The sequence below is a fragment of the Syngnathus scovelli genome, chromosome 11, assembly GCF_024217435.2.
Source record: "Syngnathus scovelli strain Florida chromosome 11, RoL_Ssco_1.2, whole genome shotgun sequence".
In the NCBI taxonomy this organism is placed as follows: Eukaryota; Metazoa; Chordata; class Actinopteri; order Syngnathiformes; family Syngnathidae; genus Syngnathus; species Syngnathus scovelli.
Genome location: NC_090857.1, coordinates 4787059 through 4810454, shown reverse-complemented (window position 1 = coordinate 4810454; position 23396 = coordinate 4787059). Strand labels below are relative to the sequence as shown.

General features: G+C 42.5%; 1 protein-coding gene and 1 non-coding gene across 3 annotated transcripts; one reads left to right on the top strand and one right to left on the bottom strand.

Moving 5' to 3' along the window:
- Positions 1 to 2181: 2181 nt before the first annotated feature.
- Positions 2182 to 22757, bottom strand: fgd5a (FYVE, RhoGEF and PH domain containing 5a). Of its 2 annotated transcripts, none has more exons than XM_049734085.2 (21): positions 22347 to 22757; positions 18391 to 20959; positions 14645 to 14759; positions 14108 to 14166; positions 13751 to 13781; positions 11870 to 12021; positions 11638 to 11794; positions 9151 to 9241; positions 9011 to 9061; positions 8871 to 8929; positions 8309 to 8380; positions 8156 to 8224; positions 5769 to 5852; positions 5611 to 5690; positions 5409 to 5505; positions 5198 to 5335; positions 4940 to 5042; positions 4735 to 4871; positions 4023 to 4151; positions 3673 to 3827; positions 2182 to 3435 (listed from the first exon to the last, which is right to left on the bottom strand). In XM_049734085.2, exons 1-21 carry the CDS (start codon positions 22354 to 22356, stop codon positions 3399 to 3401), a joined length of 4395 nt encoding a protein of 1464 aa, XP_049590042.1. In that variant the 5' UTR covers positions 22357 to 22757; the 3' UTR covers positions 2182 to 3398. The 2 variants fall into 2 exon arrangements, with proteins under 2 accessions (XP_049590042.1, XP_049590044.1); XM_049734087.2 differs by having other exon boundaries at positions 4050 to 4151.
- On the top strand, positions 4548 to 4619 carry trnae-cuc (transfer RNA glutamic acid (anticodon CUC)). The gene has a single exon. It is a non-coding gene; the product is annotated as a tRNA-Glu (tRNA).
- Positions 22758 to 23396: the final 639 nt, after the last annotated feature.

Here is a 23396-nt window from a genome sequence, read left to right as displayed (position 1 = left end):
TAGACGCTCTGCGTCAGCTGCACCTAAAGAACTATTCATAGCTGTAAAAAACAAAAAGGAGCACAACAATGACGTATAGAAAAGCTCACCAAGATGAAATGATGGAAAAAGTTACTGAGTCAGACTTAAAAGTGAGTAATCACTCCAGTGTCAGTAATCACAGTCATTAATCAACAATCAGCACTGAAAGCAAGCTCAATTTTTGTTTTTCATGAAACTCATGACTGGACCAGTCAAAGTTGATCATCCTTTACTGACCTCTGCAGGAGAAATTTAAGATCCTACAGCAAAAGTGACCATTTATGTAATTTCAAACCACCGCATACTTGCTTCTCATCACTTCTTCCACATCGAATACAGTAAGTGGATATGCAAGCAAGTATTTTTTCCAAATACTTTTTAAGCATCCCCACACGAGTGGAAGGAATGTTTTATTGTTTTCACAAGTCTTGTATGTGATGCTTTACTTGTCAACACAAAAAAACCTGCTGGGACTTCACTCATTCCAACTTTATGTTGAACCAGTTTGTGCATCATAAAAATGACAATCCCTCATTATCATCATTTCCCCACAACCTTGGCACAGAAAACAGTGAAAGATATAATTATTTTTGTATTTATAGCATGAGGCACATTTTAATACTATGTACATACCGAATTGGCAACTAGCTTGATTTTACACAGGGAGGCCGGAGCCAATTTCTGTCGTCTACATCAGCGACTAAATTATATACACATCTTGGACAGATATTTAACAGCAGCAAACACAAACAATCATCCTTGCCTATTTTCCACCTTGCCAAAGTCACTTGACTCTCGATTGTCAAACCAGTAATCCAACACAACCCATTGTACGAGCCAAAAATGTGCTCTAAATATTTACGCTCTATATTGAATCGCCTTTTGTGTGAACGTTATTAAGAAGCGGTGGACTGAAGGAGAACAGAGAGCGGGCAGTTGTTCTGGAAATGCCACTTTTCTCGGGTGTGCTAGCAGTAGAATAAGATTGGAGATTACTGCATGGAAACTTTCCAGCCACACTAGTTCTCTGTTACCCGTTTGGCAAACTCCGACTTGGAAGAAAGGGCCCTTTCACTTTACAGCATGAATGTCGATTGGAGGATTCGAAGGCTCAGTAAAACATTAATAAGGTTTTCTCCTCACAGTTTATCCCACTTTAACCAACAAGAGTCGTTCCAATAGAGGACAAATGTGCTAAATTGCTGTTCGCCTCTTGGAGGCACATCTGAAAGTTTTTACTAATTATGCCTCGGGCAAGATGTTTTGTGATCTTTCCGTGCCTTTAAATATTGATTGCAGTTTTTATGGTCTCGGTGCAAGGCAGTCTGGCTTAATTGTTCGGTAAGTTATCAGAGCTGGGTTGTATTACCCAGCAGTCTGGCTCTGATAGGGAAATCTGGTAGGCCTTGAAAAGTGAAGACTTAATTATAGCCTGGACTTGAAGTGTTTGCAAACGCTTCGTTCAAATCAACTGATAAAAGCCAATAACAAGTAAATTTTACACAATAATGTCCACTGGGTGGATTTAACAGAGGCATGGTAATAAGATGTTATTTGGACTGGATGTCTCACGTAACGAAGGACATGTTATAGGACAGGCAAGGTGACTGTATCAATTTAACATGACATGACAAGATGACATCTAAGAAATTCTTGCTTCTCATAGCTGAAATGTTTTGACAAATTATCTCAGAAATGTAATTCGGTGGTTACAAAACCAACTATTATTATCACAAGGAACAACAGGGGAAAACCCTAAAACTAAAACAAGCCTCATGCAGAGTCAAAAGCCAAATAATAAAAAAAAATTGATAATGTAGAAAACAATAAAGATTTTTAAACGTGATTTTGAATGGATGTTATTTTAAAAATCCGCGTCGTGGGTATGCTGCTCTTTGCTGGATCAAAGAGATATGAACCCAACAGGAACGACGTCAAACGGTCACAATGAAACCCAAAAAAAATAGGTCAACTACGTTTTAGCTTAATATTGGTTAAAGAGAAAGCAGTAATGTCATTGACCATCAGCGTTTGGGTAAAGATAATTATTAGAACGCGAAAAAATAATTTGGAGATCCTGAAATTATTATACTCTTCACTTCAAGTCACATCATTATTTTATTTCAAATCCATTGTGGGATTTGCAAATAATAACAACCATTGCATATTTTGGAGAGTTTATTTTAATATGCATCTATATACATAAACATTTACATTTACAACGCACTGTATGCAAGAGGTACAATTTTATGTAACACTTACGGTCTGGCAACAAAATGAAATGAATGATAAATGTTCAAATATCACAGTTACGCTTCATTTGGACTCGAGTTTTCTTTTTTTTAAGTTGTACTTTGAGATAATAAATAGTTCACAATATGATGTTGTAAGCAAATTCATGTTTAGAATAAAATGTCACACAAATGTGGCATTTTTTAGCGTTGCATTAATAAATTTAAATTTAGAACTTTCAGAGGAAGAACTATGAGGAAGTGTGAAACTTCAGATTTCGTCATTGGCAGATTCTCTCATGTAAATCAAGTAAGATTCAAACCAGCAGTATATTTACAGCGCTAAAATGGCACAATAGTATATTCATAATTTACCTCTGCTGTAATTGAACACCGTAAAAATACAAAATAGTTGAAAGCTATAAGAGCAGATAAAAAAAGCACAATTCTTCTGTTGACATAAGAGTAGTACAGTATTGTCTAACATTGTAACAATTCTAATTCGATATCAGGCACATTTATCATTAAACGCAAATTGCACTGAATGTAACAGGAGGAAATAAACTGGCACTTGATAAACATTTCCATAATTTCAAAAACCTACAAATGCAAAATATGTTCATTATTACAGAACTGTTGCTGAGGACCAGTCACTACATACAGTCTAGATGTATGGCCTACTTCACAATATATACCCAGAATAATCTTTACTTGACACTAGCGAATGGCTCCGCCCCTTTTTTATTGTTGTTTGAGCTGCTGCCAACAATTGAGGCTTTTAAAAAAATGTATTGACATTCTTTTTGCAGTGACACCACAGTACATCCACTTGCAAAGGTAGAAAAATAGAAGTCAAGCGGACAGACGGAGATAAAACTGTTTTAGTTCTCCGAGGGAAATATGTGAATAAGATCTTATGTTGTCCTAGCTGCTCGTGAAGAGTGGACACTCAAGTGAAGACTTGGCACATTGAGGAAACACAAAGTGTGCCCTTGTTTTGACCTCCTTACCAGTGCGACTCTTTTCCACGTGGTTTCTCTGTTGAGCTTCCATGACAGTAGATATGGATGAAGATGACAAGACAAATCAATCAGGTTCTAGCGACAGTCCATAGTCAGAATGGTTTGTTTTGATCCTTAGCCGGTGCTATAAAACTGTAGCCTCCTCAATGGCGTTCACCCATCTGGAACACATAACGGAGAAAATAATTATCCAGCGTAACTAAAATACATGAAGGGATGAATTATACAATAACCAGAGAACATTTAGATTAGTTTATCTATTCATTCATCCATTTTGTCCAACCCCCACATGGGGCCATAATATGATGATATCGCTTCAGTAGCCGTGCCAGGTTTGATTCTTGTGACTTGATGTGCTCCATTTCCAGTCTCGAGATAAAGTCAAGAGTGACGCTGACCTGCGTGCCGTGTGATGATCATCAGCCCTGAAGGTGTAGTACAGAGTTTTCTTGTGGTAGAGCTGGAACACGTTGCTACCCTCATCTCCCTCGGGCCTCTCGGTCAGCTTGACGGTGAAGCCTTGCAAAGGGAGACTCTCGGAGGCCACTTTATCCTGAAGGAATGTCCAGGAGTGTAAGTGAAATCAATTTGAAAAGATTGTCAGATAAAGATCAGTGAGGGCAAAGAGTCCCTTAAAAGGTCACAGAGGGAGCTCAGAAGGAAATGTTGAAATGTGAAAACAATTCTATTCAGTGTGTATGTGTGTGAGTGGTTTGGGGCTGGTGTGGGAGACTCTGTGCCCCCTCACCTCACAGGCTGTGAAGGTGTAGAGCACCTTGTCTTTGAGGAGGAACCACAGCCGCTTCCATTTCCTCTTGCTCTTCTTTCGACGCTGTAAGATGCCGCTCATGGTGGAGCCCTCCACCCCAACAGGCAACTGATAATACAAGGCCAAAAATCAATAGTGTGGAATATTGGAAAAAAATGTGCAAAATAAATTGACTGTCAACAAAATGTCAATTTTGTATCATATGCGCACAACCTTCTGTAGGTCCCAATTACTGGGCAGGTGGGGATCAATTTTTATTGAACTGGGTGTCACACTGATTATGTAAATACATTTTGAACAAATAGATATGTGGGCATCATTGATTCTGTATTCGATGTAACATGTTTCCTCAATTTTCTGATAAAAAAACAAACATTGCCTAGGCACAATATAGATTGGGACTCCATAGTAAGTTAACGACCTCTACTGGTCAAACTTTGGCAATGCATACTGCATTCACTGTGGATGCCATGAATTCCTCAGTTGTTTCTCAAGTGGCAGATCTCCCTGGTGGTCTAGTGGTTAGGATTCGGCGCTCTCACCGCCGCGGCCCGGGTTCGATTCCCGGTCAGGGAACTAACTTTTTGTCCTAACATGCCAGCTGTGCTCCATCTCAGCCGTGTCCATGAGGACAAGTGGTACAGAAGATGTGTTGGTGAACTTTATCGGAACCTGCGCAAAAGTACCACACCTGATTGAGTGATATTGTGCTTTTCCTGCTCTTCCAAAGACTCTGCGTCTGCAAGCTTTGGAAGACAGCAGAGAGGGGACGACTGGCCCGATGAGTCGGCGGACTTGAGTTGCCGCATGCTCCTGACATACTGCCCCCTATAATCAAACACGAGAACTTTTAAATAACCAATCAACAGATTCCTAGACAATTATATGAGCGTCACCTCTTTTCCTGAGCTCGGCATAGCAGTGGTCACACACTTTGGCCACCCTGTCTTTGAGGTACTTGAGCGGATATCTATTCCTAGAACAAGCTCGGCACACTACCTGCAGGAGCAGAATACAAAGAATGTGTTTGTGATACAAACCATCTGAAATTAATTGAATAATAGCAACAAACTCTAGTAAAAATAAAAAATCTCAGACATAATATCAACCAGTGCAATGTTGTTGATGTGTGATTGCGAGAAAGTACATCTAACCTTGCCACAGGCATTGCAATGGTGTCGTCGAAGAGTGAGGCTGAAGTCAGAGGTGCAGTTCATGCACATCATCACATGAGACACTGGCACCAGAACTGGAGCAGCTTCACCCAAGGCCATCCACAGTTTCTCACGGGCCTGTTGACAATGAAATTGAATTTGTCAGGACTCAGGGTGGAATTTTTCACTCAAAAGAAAGTGCAAGTCTCACCTCATTACAGGGTCCCCCAAATGTACAGAGCCCCGCAGCGTGGTCGGCAATGGCTCGACTCAACGTGTGGAACCAATCCTCCCTCTCTCCGACTGAGCTGAAAAACAGCAAAAAACAGACAATGTTTAATGAAAACATGATGACGATCAAAACCGATTTTGTTTTACAGGAAAGGGCGTTTCCAAATGAGAGTTTTATTGACCTGGCAGAGAGCGTGATGGTAATATCGGACATCTCGATCTTAAGGCAGTTCAGCACGTCGTCAAGAACAGGTTTGCTCACCTGCAGAAAAGATTCCGTCAACAATCATATACAACAATGCTAACATGATGTTTTGTAGCATATTAAAAACAAATGTACCTTCATTCCAGACAGGGATAGTGTGTTCTTAACCCTGTATTTGCCATCCTGCTGCGGGTAGGTGTACAGCATGATATCATTCATCTGGAGAAGGTCACACAAAAAGACAGTGTGTTGAAATTTTGAAGAAATTTTATTCCTTATGCACAATCGTGATGGTCACCATGTGTTTTCCTCCTTTGCAGTATCTCATATCTACCACAAGATAGTGCCAAAGCTATACAGATATTTTAAAAACCTTGTTTTTGTTGTGCCAAGCAATTTCTGGCCCTTACTTCATTCATATGGATTAAGTTATTTCCTTTCCCAGCGTTGACTCAACTAAGTAGCACCCAACTCCCAAGAACACTAAGTGCAAAGTAAGGCAATGAAGGCGTTTATTTAGACGGAAGAACACAGTATTGTTATTCCCTGAACACACCAAGCGTCCATTGTGTTGTGCATGAGAGGAATTTCATCCACCACCCCCCTCCCCGGTGAAAAAAAGAGATGACATAATTGGTCACACCTAACGTGCGTTCTAAACATCCGCTGGGACTATAAAGACAGCATCCAGGAATTCTTCACCCTGCGCTGGGTTCTGAGCCTCCCCTCGCTCTCCCAGCATTCCCACCCTACGCTGTCAAAGGAGGCTGGGGTGGGACGGGACACCTTCAATATAGCACAACAAATAAACACGCTCGGGAATATGTGGCCAAGGCTGACCATGCATAATAGCCAATCCCGACCCGGACCTGTGAATTCTGGGCCGCTCGCTCCACCTTAGCTGCTCCTTTAGAAAGGCTCCAAAACACCTAATCTATCACTGCTGTCTCATTGATCTTTCACCTTCTTTCCCCCTGGGAGCTTTTGGCATCATTTGCCTCCCTTTAATCCAGTCCTTGTTCATTTAGAGCACAGGTGTCAAACTCAAGGCCCGGGGGCCAGATACGGCCCGCCACAGCATATTATATGGCCCGCGATGACAAATTATGCATCGAATTCATTACTAGAATTGCAAATTGTCTTCATTTTTAATAATATCTCTTTTTTAAAAAATATTTGACCAGTTTTTACTCATCTGATTTGAAAACGAGTTATTTGTCAGTTTGTTTTGTAGCTTTTACTGAATATAATATGAGGTGCTCATACATTTATTTGGGTTGACAGTTCTAATGGCCCTCCGAAAGAAGCTATGACTACAATGCGGCCCGCGAAAAAAAAGTTTGACACCCCTGATTTAGAGCACAAATATCAAAACTCAAGGCCTGCTCCTGCGACACAGTCAACTGTTCGCCTCTGCAGGTTGGCATAAGACACAAGTAATTAGTTATGAAACAATAGAGTGAACGTCTCTATTTCATGGGATGTGTTTGTCTAACACCCCACGCCCCTTCAAACTCTTCAACCTTCCCCTCCCTGCATTCTAAAGCCTGTCTGGCCTTCACTTTGCTGTCAGTCCCCTCCCAATACACAGGAAGCCAGCATCCAGTGACCCACACCAAACATCCTGTAAGGAAGCGGTGCCCTGGAAAACAAGTCCTGAGAGGGGAGGAGAGTGGAGAGGGAGGCCCATGCTGGTGGGTGTGGTGCCCAGTGGAGATTTTACAACTTTGGCCATGTGCCCTTCCATAGTTTGCAGAATAACCTCCGCCCCAATATTTTTGCGGCTAATGCTAGCAGGTGCTCTTCGCTAAGGTGTCAAAATGACAACAAAACATTCAGCAAGGTCTTCTTGCCGTTCTTTGGGTTTTTCCACCTGCTGGAGGACTCAAGTCAATGAGTAATCAAGCCATTATCAAGCATTTAAAGAGAATGAAAAGAGCCACTTCAATTTGTTGTGAATCAAGTCAGCTGTATTCACACCCACATCGGCGCAAAGTTCCCTTTAAATATGCGCTACACCGCAACAGCTTGCACGGGTGTGCGAAAATACCAAAACCAAGCAAGAATTTGGCATGGGAAGCTCTGGAAACAAAACACAATTTTAGAGTTTCATGAGACGATGCCAAGAACTGTTCAATATTTACTGTATGCTGTTAACCCCTTTCACCACAATAATAATAACTTGAATCGGAACTGAGGAAAACAGCTAGCCTCACTTGGCCTGATCACAACGCCGCTAAATCTCCCTAATTAACACACTGCATCTTGTTAAAAGCTTCTGTGTGTAGTTGCCAAGCAACCTGTGGACAAAGATGCATTGCACACTGTCAGGAAATAGTGTAATTCTCCATAAAACTGCAAATTGTCTTTACACAATTGAGATGAGGTGTTGATTAGCTGGATTTAAGTCGAGCCAGGCTGGAACCACAGCACTTGCATTTAGCAAAGAGCTAAGAAAATGAACCTTTGTGTGTAATTGAGGAGTAGCACAAGGTGAATTTTCAAAAGTTAAAAAGATTTACCAGAAAAAGATGTCTTGGCTGTCGGCTTTTTCTCGAGACCTTCATGAGTGTTCCCTCTTTGACAAACATCTGCCAAGAAAAACATTGTTAACCAACTTTGCTTTTGGGTTCTGATAGTAAACATGACCAGATGCACGGCTGGAATTTGCTTACCCTGCCAGCCTTGAGAAGGTCCCTCTTGCCTTTCATGCTGTATTCGATGTGGACCATACGCAGCAAGTTCTCCTGGGACATTGGAGTGAGAAACGAGATGGCGCGTGAATAGAATGAAACTACCCTTGTTTGTTTGTGAATGAACGAGAGGTTGGCGGGAAGGGATGTGATAGGCAAGACTGAATCGTGAGGTGCAGAGATAGTGGGAGTTTGTGTTTACATTGTCTATCAGCCTCCGTCTGCGCGAGTGATAGTGCTGTGAGATAAACACAGCAGGCGAGCCAGCGCCAGGAACAAGGCGGTCTTGACAGTGAGAAGTCACCGAGACATGACGAGGGGAGGATTTTGAATTATCTCCATAAAAAACTCGAAGGAGGCTGTAAATCTTGTCCAATTAAACAAAGATCCCCTTTACAAAGACACACCTGGGATCTTTGCATGAGCTCAAAATGGAGGAATCAACTTCTAGTACTAAAAATTATTTTTGGTGGATGTCCATAAAAATGTTATTTTTTTTAACGACAACTTCAATCAGCTCATATTTTGCTTCCATGTATCTTACCCCCTGTTTTAGATTATCATTGGCTTGGTCCGCCACTTCTGACACGATCACCAAGGCAGCTGCAACACAAACAGAAAAATGAATACAATGAACATAAGATGCATCTAAAAAATTAGACTATTTTGATATCACTGGTTTACCTTGTGTGTCCTCATATTCTTTAGAATCAGGTGAGAGGTTGTTTAGGTAATCTGTGGATAGAGTCAATCACAATGTCATGATGTAATTACGATCCGAATACTGTGCATCTCCTTGAAACTTGGCCGTGTTTGTGTGTTACCTGTCAGTAGCATGCGATATTGCAGCACTCTCACAATGACCTGCAGCAGTTGGTGCTTCAGTGGCACTTCAGCATCCTCGGGACTTTTTCTCTGCAACATTAAAATAATATGAATTTTTGAATCACACGAGTTTTATAGATTAAAAAAAAAATGGAAAAAAGAAAATATATCTCTTTCACATCTCTCCAGCGTAATGCAAGGCAAGGTCAGAAGTAACCGAGCCAATTGTGTTAACTAAGGTGACCTTCACATCTTTCCATGAGATAAAAAAAAAATCCCATTCCTTTTCTCCGATGACTCATTTGCAGGAGAAAGGGTGGCGAAAAAGCACACAATCAGGGGAGTATTGGAAAATCAATCAGTCTAATTGTCTCTGACAGGTATTTACACCCTAAGGGGTAGAAACCCTGCCGCCACACACACACATGCACGATTTTTTTCCATACAAGTCATCAATGTCAAAAAAGTCCCTTTCTGTCTTTGCTCTCCCCCTCCCCTTTCTTTCCTGACCACCACACTGGGAGTACAACAATTCCGATTGGTTAACCCACTTTCCACGACGCATCTGCTCTCCTCAAGTGTCGCATGTAAATTGTCATCCAATTGACACTTCTTCAGAGGAAGTAATTCGCCCGATGCGTGCCAGCGATGATAATTAGCGTTTTTGCTTGTTTGGGCTAGTGAGGCGGCGAAGAAGAAGAGCGATGCTTCACGCTGTGATGCAGACACCCGTGCAAACAAACCTACCTTTTAAGTCTCTTTCACGGCCATCTGATTTGCTCTCCGCACACACAAAACCGATCTAATTGGGGAGTTGTAAAGCACTCTGCTCCTCTAATTACTTTCTGTCTGCCTCATTGCCCAACTAGCTTGCCTAGCGAGGCATTCACTCAATTCCACCTGCTGCAGAGCGCTCTCTTCGCCACCTTGACCTTCTTGCGCACGACAAAACAGGCCACGCAGGCTGTGGCCATCTAAAAATAGATTCATAAAAGCAGCTTCACCAAATCCATTACAATGGCATCGCCCCGTGGTGGCCAATGTTTATAGATGCTGCGGCAAACAAGGTCCAAGCTGTGGAGAGGAGGCGCTAATCCTGTAAGAGCTTGCTGTGATCTGATCAGGCTCTCTGGATACTTCATCATTGTCACCACATCCGCAATGATATTACCAAACACTTCTTCTCCGAGGCTTTACATCAACCAACATGTTGAGAGTTTGTAAAGTAGATCAAAAGCGACGCAATAATAATGAACACTATTGCCATGCATGAAAAAAAAACAATATTCAGCAAAATTGATAATTGAACGTTGTCTCTTCACCCATGCCTTGCTCTCCCTCGACGCTCCTTCTCTCTCATTATGGAAGGGTCACAGTCTCTACGCTCGTCCCAAGGCGGTGCTTTGACACAGCAGAGCATCCATCACTTTTTTTTTACCCCCACAAAGCAAAACTGCCTCACACGGCGGATGCACAAAAATGTCCAAAGAGGGAAAATACAGAAGGTGCATATGTGCTGGCAAGTGTGCTGTAAAACATGCCTGCTGTCAAGCCTCCTTTTCCCCACGTGGCATCTCTCCCAGCAATAAAAAATAAAGCCTCCTTTGATCAGACAATATCTTTTCATGCATTCATGCAAAAAGTGGTTCATGAGGCCCAACTTTTATGGAGCTGATTAATAGACAAAGCCTCGAATGACAAACATGGACCAGGTGTTGAAAATATGCCAAGGATCGACACTGACAATATTTCCCAAATGTTCACTTCACCCTACTTTTTATGTAGATTAGCTCGTCTAGCTTTAAGAAAGTTTTTTCTTTTTTTTTCCCGGGAAAAGTGCAGCTGCTGTTAAATATTCATGAGTGCAAACAGTTGGTGCATTGTCCACTTCTTTTTACCAAACGCGAACGACTTGGAACCGCTGTGTCAACAAACATCCCGTAAATCAACGTACGTGAAGGTAGTAACGCGAATAGCTGAATGCCGTTCGCTCGCTCCAAACAGGGACGTTATTCTGCAGGCCAGCAAACAGCTGCATGGAAATGAGAATCTCGCGGTTATCTTTTCTCCTTATCTTAATATCCTGCCGTTTTATTAAACGCTGTCAATGTTTCCATTAACAATGTTGTGCACGTTTACTTTCCAAATGCTCTGAAGAAGTGAATGAAGAAAATATATAGAATACGGTCAAGCTGATTACTCCTTTCATCCAAACCTTTGCTGCCTGATTCTTTAAGAATAAAGACATGGATAAAAAGAAAAGATTTAGAAACTGTGATCAAGACAGAGGAAATGTCAGTCCATAGAGAAAGGCAGACAGAAAAGAAATTTAAGGTCAAGTCTGTTGGATGAGTGCAAAGGAAGATAGCAGGTGGACGGATGAAAGCGAGGTGTCCTTTCACAAATATGGAAATTGAGTTTTAAAGAGCACGGTCAACATAGGCCTCACAATGGCGGGTTCCGGGTTTGAATCTTGGACAATTTACCTCAAATTTCTTGACAGTGCTGGCAAAGGCTGGGTTGACCTTGCAGCTCGCCTCCAGTAGAGACATGCTGCGATCGTACTCTGAGATGAAAGTATCAAACACCTTGAAGTCTTCACAACGAGATAGGATCACATCCGCCACTTTCTGGCCTTCCTCCCTAGACACAAGAGCACGATAGAATCTCTCTCTCAAAAAAAAAAGTGCTTTTGGTAATGTCGATGGTGATACGTACCAATGATCAATACGCTCCTCCAGCTCAGTGAGAATGTTGCTGTGGAGAGTTAAGACCTGCGGAAGAACACCTAATATCTCCTCCAACGTCTGATGGTCCAGAAGCAGACCCCCGTCCTCGGCCACGGTCTCGGCCACTGCTGGCCTGAAGTCCTTCACAAGATAAAATAAGTTGATTAGAGAAAGATTACGAGTAGGTTGGAAGTCATTAGACAGAAAAAAGGGGGAGAGAGTGAGAATGGAAGTGTCCACTTTCCAAAACATTAGGTACACCTGGAACATTTTAAAATAAAAAAATAAATAAAATGTCCCAAGATTAGCTCGAAAGTAGCACAATATAGCTTGAGTACCCAATGTTGTGTCCAGTGAATGTTAAAGAATGTGGAAAAGGAAAGGAAAAGGCACGAAGGTCAAGTCTTCCTAAACATCCTTCCTGCTGCCCTCCCTCCCTCTCTTCATTTTGGGCTCTGTCCAAGCATTCAGGAAGTGAGGAACTGTCTGCATGGGACACACCAGCAGGTGTTGTTGCGCAATGGCCTTGGTGCCAGAGCACTGACAGTCCTCTGAACCTCTGGAGCCAATCACTTGTACTTTAAAGTCCAGACATGAAGTGAATCAAGGATGTTCAAGTTAGTCATGGGATCATGTGCTGGGATTTCATTCCAGTTAGCATTCATCGCATAGGCCTCAGACAAGATCAGCCACATAGTCAAACAGCTTCAGCTGACTCTGTTTCCTAGGTTACACAAACATGCAGGCACCGTCTTTATTTGGTACGACCTCTCTCAATTTTCATCACGTAAGGCAACATGAGCTGCTTCTCGAGCGGCCAGTCACGCTTAGCTGCCGTAGAATTCGTCCAGAGGTCAAAGGTTACAATACAAAAATAGCAAGCCTTATAAGTTGAAGCTGTTATGCGAAAAGTCCTTTAAAAGAGGAGCACAGCCTCCCAGCACAGGCCCTGGAAATTCTTTGTGTTCTTGTTATTCCTTATCAGACAATGGAACAATAGCTCATATAACTCTCAAGCACCCCCCCCCCCCTCACACCCAAAAAAACAAGCCACTGTAATGCTTCCAAGTAAAATGACTCCATTTTATGCACTTCAATTGTTGGTATCCAACCACACCAGCACACTTTTTTAAAAAATTACAAGACTTCACAATGTTACAGAATAATACATTCGTCACTTCAATAAATGTCATCAATGTCTGGTAGCGTCAGGGGAGCTTTCAGAATTTTGGAATAATATAAAGCAGCACTGTTTCTATCTAGCATTGCCATATTTCTGTTAGATTGAATTTCCTGCATAATATTTGCATTCTTATCGTCACCAAATTATACCTCATCTTTCATACTGTCGGATAAATCGCTGTGCAGGTGCATGCATAAGAGATTCACGGTAACCTCGTTCAAGGTTAAAATACGGATGGCCTCGCCTGAGTTCAATGTCACGTTTCATTTTCTAGCAATACTCCATCATTAATGCAATTTATGCATACGTGTTTGTGAGCTGGGGGCGTTTCTTCGAGGGGGCGGGGCATTGAAGTGAGATGATGTTCAAATCTTATTGTAGCTTTTTGAAATCCGCATACTTCAGCTTTAAGTGCCGTGACAAGTTGCCCCTCCAATTTTGTCTATCAGGTAAGTAAAGATACAAGGACAATACCAGAAGGCGCCTGCATCGCTTGACAACTCACTACATGTTAACTTTGTCAGAACCAGGAAGTAGATCTCACTGCAACAACATTGATAAACCTCAGTAAAGCTTTACGGCAGGGGAGGGGCGAGGGGACGCAGACAGAGGCCAGGGGAGTAGACTCGCATGATAAAATGTTATCAGGGGGTTTTCAAGAAAGTGGAAGAGGGGGGGGGGGGTTACCTCTTGAAGGTACTTGAGGGCACGGACATGTCTGCAAAAAGACAGAAAAGACAAAATGAAATGAGAAATGGAATCTTCCTCAGAAATTCAATGGGGATGAATATTCAGAGCTTGTTTGTCTCTCAGTAGTTACACAAAGTTCTTCGATCTGGAGGTAGACGTATACATTATGTATGACGGCGAACCCACATTAGATGATTAGTTAAAAGGAAAACAGAGCGAGGATGAGATTGCTACTCTGCATGCAGCCTGATGGATTAGTTTACACGTGGGTGACATTACAGCAGGCAGCCAAAAAAAAAAAAACACCTTCAGGATGCGTGCTTTCGAGTGTGATGACACCACGGCGATACTCACAATCGTTCCGAATCGACGAGCTCCTTGGCGACATAGAACGCTCGGGATCGCCCATCAGTCTACGTGAGAGCGGTGACAGGTGAATGAGCGCAGCTAATGTTCAAAGTGCACTTATTGCTCTCAAGCATTAACGGCAGTGGCTATACAGCAACCAAGGGGACTTATAAAAAAAAAATCTGTAGTTTTTTTTTCTTATCTCTGCTGTCAGAACGAGACTGATTATTTCATTTAAGTGCAGCATGAGGGCCCTCTCAAAGATGGCACTTTTAAACACTGATGCATTATGGATGAGCAATGGCAATGATTTATAGGCTAATCAAAGGGCCTCAACACATCACATTCAAACCATTTAGAGGGTCACTGTACTTTTTCTCCGTTATGCTTTTTGAACAGGAGCACTTTGAAAATGATTTCAATTCAATATAATTATTCCTAATGTCCATTTTGTGCTATCAATTGCCAAGCTGCACACCAGAGGATTAAACAGGCAGATTAAAGTGCGGTATAATTTTTTTTTGATTTTGTGCCATAACTCACCTGTCGATCAAGGTTTTGCTCAGCACTCCCTTCTTCCTCTTCCGAGGTACGTCCATGGTCCTCCTCAGCTGACCCAGCAGAGACTGAGCTCAGAGGGAAAGGTTCTGTGTAGGCACTGCAAGACCAAGGGAGAACATCATGATAGCCAATCCGGTGCGGAGTTGTTCTTGCTTGTGAGGGTTAGGAATCTTCTTCCCACATGGCGAAAACGTGACCAAGACTTTAAAATGTCCTAAAGTGTGATTATGAGTGAAAATAGTTGTCTAAAACTGGATGGGGACTTGTCCAACTCTCGCCTTAAATCAACTGGGACAGGTTCCAGCACACCTGCGACCTTTGTGAGGATAAGCTGTACAGAAAATGGATGCCGGATGGTGTAAGATGAGGATTTCCATTCCTCATATGCAGCACAGTGCCACATTTTAATCCCTCCCTTCCCCAATTCATCCTTTTATCGCCGACAGTGTTATGTACGTACAGCGATAATCCTTCAGTGTGGTGGAGAAGGGCTCCGGAGGGTCACACTCTAGGTCAGTTCTCTCGTAATCCCTTAAATGCTACCTGGAGTCATTTATGAAAATTCTCCTAGCCATTAACACTCACTTAGTGTTTGAATATACTCCCCTTACGAGGAAGATGATCTAAAAGCAGCAACCAGAAGGTACCCCGGCAGCTCTCTCCAGAAATGATTTTTTTTTAAAATGTCTTCTCAATATATTGTATTTGATTACGGTGGGTAAAAAAAAAACGGCACTGCCTCATACTGAGTGAGAGTTGTTTCGAATAATGACGCCACACGAGAGCGGCTCTTCCAATCAACTTGGCATTCTTGTCTCATTTATTAAAATTTTGTGGCCTGATAATGAATAGAACCCGCTGTCTTTTAAAGCTCCGCTGTGTACGTCACATCATTTTGTGTACTCGAGTACATTTGAATTTATTAATCCGACACAGACTCCATTTGGTGGGCTATTACTCATGGTGGACCTCAATGAAGATAAAACTGTTTGGTCTCCAGGGTGATGTTGCCTTCAACTATATAATAGAAGCACTTTGCCAGGGTTCTACGATCGTAAACAAAATCAACCAAGATAATGATGATGAGAAATTATTGAGAAGCACGATTACTTCAGGCGTAGAGAAATTAAAAAAAAAATGGTTAACAATCAAAAGGTATAAAAAATACATTTAAACATCTTTCAGGAGTTCTAATGATTCCTTCAGGCAACCAGCCCATTTCCTCAAGACATAGCCTCCATGTTGGAACATAGAAATCCCTTTAACAGGATCGTTAGTATGCTAGCAGATTGTCTTTTATAACACAACAAAGTAAATCTAGTGTGTCAAATTTAAAGGACTAAATGCTTTTCTGGAAAATAAGACCTATATTTAAATTACTTGACGACAATATGTAATTCAGTTGAATTAAATTATATATATTCCCAATCACAAAAGCGTCCTCCAACTTCTAATGGCGCGATTACAGAAAATAGAGAAAAGGTTTTCCCGCCTCTCCAGGCAACAAAAGCAATACAGATGGGGGAATTGTGAGAAGTGAATGCTTTACTTTCAAATTGCTTTCTGCTTTTTATAACCATTGTGCATTGCCCGAAGCACTTCTAATGTGCATGATGTTCTAATAAGACACACTTCTCTCCAGCTACCTGTTACATGACAGGTAAAAGATTATGGAGTCATAACTTGCCCTTAAAACTCCAGCACTAAAAAAGCAGAGCGAGTCTGCTCGGTCTGCAAAGTTCCATGCGACCACCTCATGGTGACAACATTCTTGGACATCTATCATGTCTCGATCCCTCTCCCCATGTGCTGCATTTCCTGTAAACAGGCTCTCGGCTGGGCGTTTCCTCCCCGGGGGATGACCTGGCAATGACTTAAGAATGCCTGGCACGGGGCCTGCCAAAAACACACCCTGTCCACCGCCTCACTGCGGAGCCGCCACCCAGAAGTTACAACAATACACATAAGGGAACACTTTCATCCCGTAACGTAACACAGGTCATGACGGCCAGAGCAGCCAAATGGTTTCTGCTACACAGATCCATTCGAAAAATTAACTGTGCATAAGATGCAACTCCACATTTGCTTTGTTAAGTGAAACTGATGAAAACTGACATTTGGGGACAATGAATGGGCTCACAGTTGAATACAATCACATATCGTGCACTTTCTTTGCCAAAAAGTTGTTTACTGCTCATTTGTTTCCAAGCTGCTAATTGGCTACATAAGAGTGCCTTCTCAGCATGGGGTGCCATCTTTGACAAAGCACAAGCACACTTTACACACAGACACACACAAAAGCTTGGCTCACGTTGGTTGCATCATTAGTAACGATCACACATCGTCCTAACGCGACTATTTAATTAAGCTGATGAAGTCATAGCAATATTTTTTGTGACTACATTTGGAAATACTTTGGAGATGGCTTTGTCCGCAGTGCTATGAGGCAATTTGTTTATGTGACTGCTGAAATCTTTTATTTCTCCTCTGTGAGTGTACAATGCATTTTGTTGGGGTCTTTTTGAATTTAACAAATACATTTGCATATATTTTGTAATATAATAGTGACTCATGTGCACTCTCTTTGCAACGAATGCATCGTAAAAATCCAAATGTTGCAATTTATGCCCATATTAAAAACAATTTCCAAATAAGTGGGCCGTTAATCTTGATGAGAAACGCTATTTCTTAACACTGTCCATTTCTCTCCACAGTCCAACAGCGATAAAAGATTGTAGTCAAGATAGCATTCATTGCAGAATAAAAAAAAAAAACTGAAAGAGAACGGGCGTTCAGGACATAAACATTGCCATAGGGTTATCTACTCCAGTAATTCTTTTGCGGAGTTCTCAATAATGGCTCTTATTTTTGACCACACACAGGTCATCAAGCACGACGATTTAATTAAGAACACAAAAGCTTGTGGCCTCACAGAAACCGAAGCTTATGGTCAGGCTAATTTGGTACCGCGTGATTCCTCACTCCATCGCACGCTGCAGTAAAGCCCGCCGTCCCCTGAGGGTCCAATGAATGAAAGCGAGAGGCACCCGTGAGAGTGCTACTTTAATAAAAGCACTTCTAAAGTTAACCATAAGTGTCAGATACAGGAGAGCAATCACACACAAGCCGCTTCCTCCCTTTTCTCTGCCTCTTCATTTACATTACCACATCTATCAGGACGTGTACTGCTCTTCTCATTTCTCCGTGAAAAGTATTCCTCTACTGCTACTAACCTCCCTCTGACTTTTAATTGCAGCCAATAATGATTATCTAATGCGAATAATCCCTGCTCAGTGAGCTATTGCGTTGATCATTTTCATCCTTCATAGGAGGCAGATGTACCCAAAGTGACCTCTAAACGTACAAAGCATTAGCAAGCTTCCCCACAAGGGCTATCCCAAGAACCACCCATGTGCTCATCTCTCATTTACAGACTTTTACGACATCGTTTTACAGGAGGCGGAGCTCGCTCAGCCACTATGGAAGTCTCTACGTAACACGTTAGCTCGCCACTAAAGGGTCAAGACTGTAATTGCAGTGATTCTTACAAGACTGCAAATATTGCAGGTGAGCACAGACTAATGATTTGAAAAGAATGTAGGTCTATAAATTTCGGTCTTGCTATGTGGATTGTAAAATGAGTTGAAGCGGAAATTTATACAGAACACGCTAATCACAAAAAATGGTTAGCAGAAAAATACTCAAAAAGATCTTAAGATGTATCATACCTTTCAGCGTCTGCTTTTGCCGGTTTGTTGTCTATCCCGGGGAAACTATTCATGTCGACGTATCCGTCGTTCTCATTGCAAGGAGCTGTCATGCGATTTGGATCTTCGAAAAATTCGGTTACAGTGTGCGATCTGGCGACCCTGCCTGGAATTTGGATGTTCTCATAGTCTGAACTCATAGCAGGAATGTTTTCATAGTCGGAGGTGTCGGCACTGGGGAAGGAGATTGAGCGGGGTTTGGTTAAAGGCAGCGGCATGGCGGAGCGATGCGAGCGTTCCTCGAAAGACTCGACTCTGGAAACGCCTCTTCCGTAAGATTTGAGGTGACCTTTCCTTCTCTGGTGATCTTTGTAGAAGACAAATGCGGATGGCGGTTCTGAGGGAGACCGCTGGGGGTTTACGATCATAGACTGGAGCTGAGGGGAGCCGGAGGTGCTTCTACGGTCGAGATCTATGACTCGTGTGGGGCCGTGATGGCTGGACTCAGAAGAAGAGCGAGAGGAACGGACAGAACCGTCAGTAAAACCTTTCAAATCCGTCTTCCTCTTGAACTTGAGAGCCAGAAAGCGTTTAAAGGAGATTTTCTTCTTCTTAACTTTGTCATCGGGTTCATGCTGGATCAAAAGGGAAGGTGAACTCTTAGTTACCGGTCTCTTGGTGATGTAGGCGAGTTCAAAGGGTGGAGGAATGTCCACCAGAGAGGTTGGCGTAGAAACGCCGCTGGATGATTGGTGACTACGTTGGGAGAAACTTCCAGAAGAGCTCATGACACATGGAAGCGAAAGAGTCTCATCTTTCCTCTTGCTCCTAATCTCATCAATTATTGTTTGTTCAGCCAAGGATAATTCTTGACTCCCCGCTGAGCGAGAGTGCAAAAGGAACTGACGGGATTTTGTAGTTGGGACTGAGCAATTGTCTCCAGTTTTTTGGGACTGGCTGATTGGTTCATTGTTGGTCTCCAAGGATACGGTGTAGTAGTCATGCGTTTGGTACTCGGTGGTGGTTTCTTCCGGCACAGTCTCTGGGACGTAACCCGGCACTTTACCAGAATAAGAGCGAGAACGTGACACGATGGTCTTCTTCTCTAGGTTCAAAAAGTTCTCGCCCTCAGAGTCAAAGCCAGCCTCCTCGTAAATATGCTCTTCGCTGTCCGAGTCGGTGTCCTCGTAGAAAGGCACAATGTGACAATCCAGTTCCTCGATGTCTTCTTCAAACGCCTCGGTGGTGTGAGCAAAGACGACCCTGTTGGTGAGCTCCGGGGTGCGGCCCAGGTCCAAATCTTTTGGCACAGTGATGTTGCATAACCTGAGACGAGGCTGGCAGCTTCTTCGTTGACTGAGAAAGGCCTGTTCCCGTTGAGCCGTTCTTTCTTTGACGCTTTTCCCCTTCACTTGTTTCTTCTCTGGCTCTTCCTCTTCGTCCTCGTCACCTATCTCCACATAATCTTCCGACGAGGCACATTCCAACTGCTCAAAGTCATCAGCTTTCGGACAGGAAGACTCCTCAATGTCTGCGTACTCATCTGTTGACTCAGCGTCCTTTGCTTTGTCTTTCTGCTGATCGCAGCGTTCAGCTTCGTCCTCAACCTCATCCTGATCAGCGAGGGCTTGCTTATCTTCCAGTTGGTCCACGTCATCCGACGATACGTAGAAAGGCTCCGGGTTGGAAGTCTCGGATGTTTGCTGAACATTCGATTGATTTTCATCAGTTTCATCCTCGGCCCACTCAGGGTCAGCGGTGGAAGTTTGATTTGGCGGAACAGACTCGATGACAGAATACGGGCCAAAGACATCCTCGGTGCTGGACGTGAAACGGAAGCATCCAGAGACATCTTTGGTGGCCCGTTCCGGTTGCCATACTTCGGCATCACCATTTTCAGCCGGGTCACATGACTCACATGCATCGCTGGTGTCATCTGCAGGGCCAATCACATCGTAGGGATACTCTTCGGTGACAGTCGGGAGCGTGCGGAACCCGAATCCAAATCTTCCAATTTCGAGCGTGTCGTTATCTGAGGGCAAGTTAAATTTAACACAGTTTGTCTCAAGCTTTGCACTCAACTCTTGACCGTTGCTTTCTTCCCCCTCCAGGTTTTCATTTGCAGGAGACAAAAGAGTAACTTTGCTTTGGCCACCGTACGGTTGAGTCGGATCATCGTCAGGATTCTCATCGTCGGTGGTGTCTGCAGTTGAACCTTCATCTGCTCTAACTGTGTCTTCAGAGCCAATGCTCTCAATCTCATTATCGTTATTATTAAATATTTCCCCAGTATCAGTTTCGCTATCACTCACTTCCTCCTCTATCTCGTTTTTTCCCTCATTGTCCTGTTTTTTATCAGCCGTCTCATTAAGATCCGATTCCTCGTTAGAATGAAGCAGGTCTCCATTAGTGAGACTCTCGCATTGCTCCCCCTGTGGCACAAACACATGGAAGCCTTTGGGTTTGGGGGCGACGGGAGGTTTTGACCCATGCACAGGGGGACAAGGCCTTGGCATCAGCTTGGACTGCACTCTGATGGTCAAATGACTTCGGACCTTCGGTCGAGGGACTTGCAGCGGATTTTGGAAATCTGTCAAAAGAGTAAAAATCTAATGAAATCCCACACAAACACTTGGTGAACAAAAACACAAATAGGGAAAGCCGTGTCCTGTCTACTAGTCAGTGACATGCAAAATGCTGCGGGGAACATTATCAGCAGGAAAAACAACAGAACCACAGCGTACTTAGAGAAACAATAACATCTCCTTGTCTGGGAAATGACACATGCCTGTTGGAGGTTCACACTCAATGGTGCCTTGTCTCTCACCCCAAAGAATGCAGAAGAAATACCCCAAAAGAAAAGAAATGCACAAATATGTCTTTTTAATTGTAATTGTGAGATGTACTCCTCTAAAAATACGTACAGACGTGAAGATCAATTCTTATGAAGTTTGGAATTATCATGCAACACACCCGTTCCTAACAGTGTGCACACCCCTTGTCGCTTCCTGTTATTGAGCACCTGCCCTGACGCACATCCTATTAGACACTGTGTCTCGACATATCCATCACTTTTGGTGATATCCTATTTGAGATCCATTTATTGAAAAATCTGTTTCGTTTTATCCGTGCTTTTTTTTTTTTTTTGAAGGAGTCCACACAGGATGTCCACGGGAAGGACATTAGCAGACCCCCAGTCACCATGAATGTCGAACAGTACACATTTTCATGACACAAATGAACTTCCTTCTTCTCATTCTTCAACTAAAAGCACATAAACACACACACACACACGGTTGCTGAAAAGGCTCTTTGAGTATGTCAAAGAACAATCAAACAAAAGAAAAACAAGGGTCCCAGGCTGACAAAGCACACAACAGGATATGAATTATGCAACAAGAATTCAAGTAAAGCAAATGTTTGGAATCAAAAGAGGTGACGGACAGTAGGACCTTAGCAATTCCTGACACAGGAAACGATTTGACAATGTTCACATAGTTAATTCCGATCTGTGCAGCCGTAACAATACTACTGTAGTCAAGCTTTTGCAGAGCCAAGCTCATGTTGACCATTCAGCAAAAACTTGGGAAGGTATTCATTTTTTTTTTAAAGTTTAATTTGCAGATGACCTCTGTGTTTTCATATTTAATTTTCCTGAATCTCTGCAGATATTGAAGTTACTTAAAACCATTTTTTTCCTCAAAATGGGTGACATTAGTCTAAAATAATCAAATTAATATAAACAATGAGAAGTTCTTCGGGACATTATATTTGCTCCTAAAGTAACCACGCAATCATTGCTCAGAGTTGAATGTGACTTATTTTAGTACCTCGGAGAGGGAAGGTATTCAGTCTTTCAGTAATTGATCAATCTGAAAAATAAAATCACCGACTGGGCCATCCCTCGCACAGTCTCTCAAACATTAGCACACTTTTTTTTAAATTATTGACAGTGAAATAAAAAATGAGCAACCAACCTGTGTTCATTGTGGGACATCATCATCCACGGGAGCCGAGAGTTACGCTCATTTTTCGCTCCACTGACTGCATTGTCCGCAAAGTTAATCCACAATCAATCGGAAAGACCCTGTTGGCACAATCAGGTTTCAAAAGCTGAGGCAGATCATCTCGTCTCGTTTCTGTGGACAGATGATGTTGCGCCTCCCCGCGTAAAAACGAAGCCCGATGTGCGATGAGCCAGCCGGTGCGCAGCGTGCACCTCCTCTTCTGATGCTCCACTCAAGTGAGCTTCTGTGTGCAGCTCTCTTTGGTTTCCTGACTGAGGCAGGACTTGGTAGAGCGCAGAGTCCCCACAATGTAAAGAGGCGTTTTATTTCCTTACGCAAATCAAACATTCGTGTTTTTGGATATTTGGAGCAGGTCACTGTTTGGCTATTTTTATATTTGTTTCATGCCCCACCCACACCCTTCACCGACTTGAATCCACACAAGTGTGGAGAGCAATGAACTATTTATTTATTTATTTATTTATTTATTTATTTATTTATTTATTTATTTAAATTATGATAACGAGCAAATAATACATTCTAACGCAGCCATTAAAATCCCCACACTAGTGCAAGTTGGCCGAGTAACCAAACCTTCTTTGTGCTTGCTGGCCACAAGTGTGCCTAAAAATTGAGAATTAAAAGTTATTTTTGTTCAAATAAAATATTGCAATTTACTATAGCCTATTGCCAAACATGTGCATTTAGCTTTTTAACATGAAAATTATAATAATATATTTTCATGCTTACAGGTAGGACTCGAGGATTTATTTTCCTCTCCTGGGGTTAAAGGGAGGCTTGATCGACAGTAGCTGGGAAATTAATTTATAAATATATTTTGGAATATCAACTAAAATGCTGCCTTGTCACATAACACCTTGACGACTACAACTCTTCAAAAAAGTTCCTAAAAACAGTTTCCAAAGATTTTGCTTTTGGCCAGGCTTCCTGGCCCAGCATCTGTTGCCTGATTGAATGAGAGCAACCCTTTAAAAGCCTCTCTTCATAACAGGAAACTGC

Coding starts and splice junctions, on each gene's coding strand:
- fgd5a (XM_049734085.2), bottom strand. Junction 13,782..14,107: donor CTCGTCGATTCGGAACGATT/GTGAGTATCGCC, acceptor GTCTTTTTGCAG/ACATGTCCGTGCCCTCAAGT. Junction 5,506..5,610: donor ACCATCACGCTCTCTGCCAG/GTCAATAAAACT, acceptor GCTGTTTTTCAG/CTCAGTCGGAGAGAGGGAGG.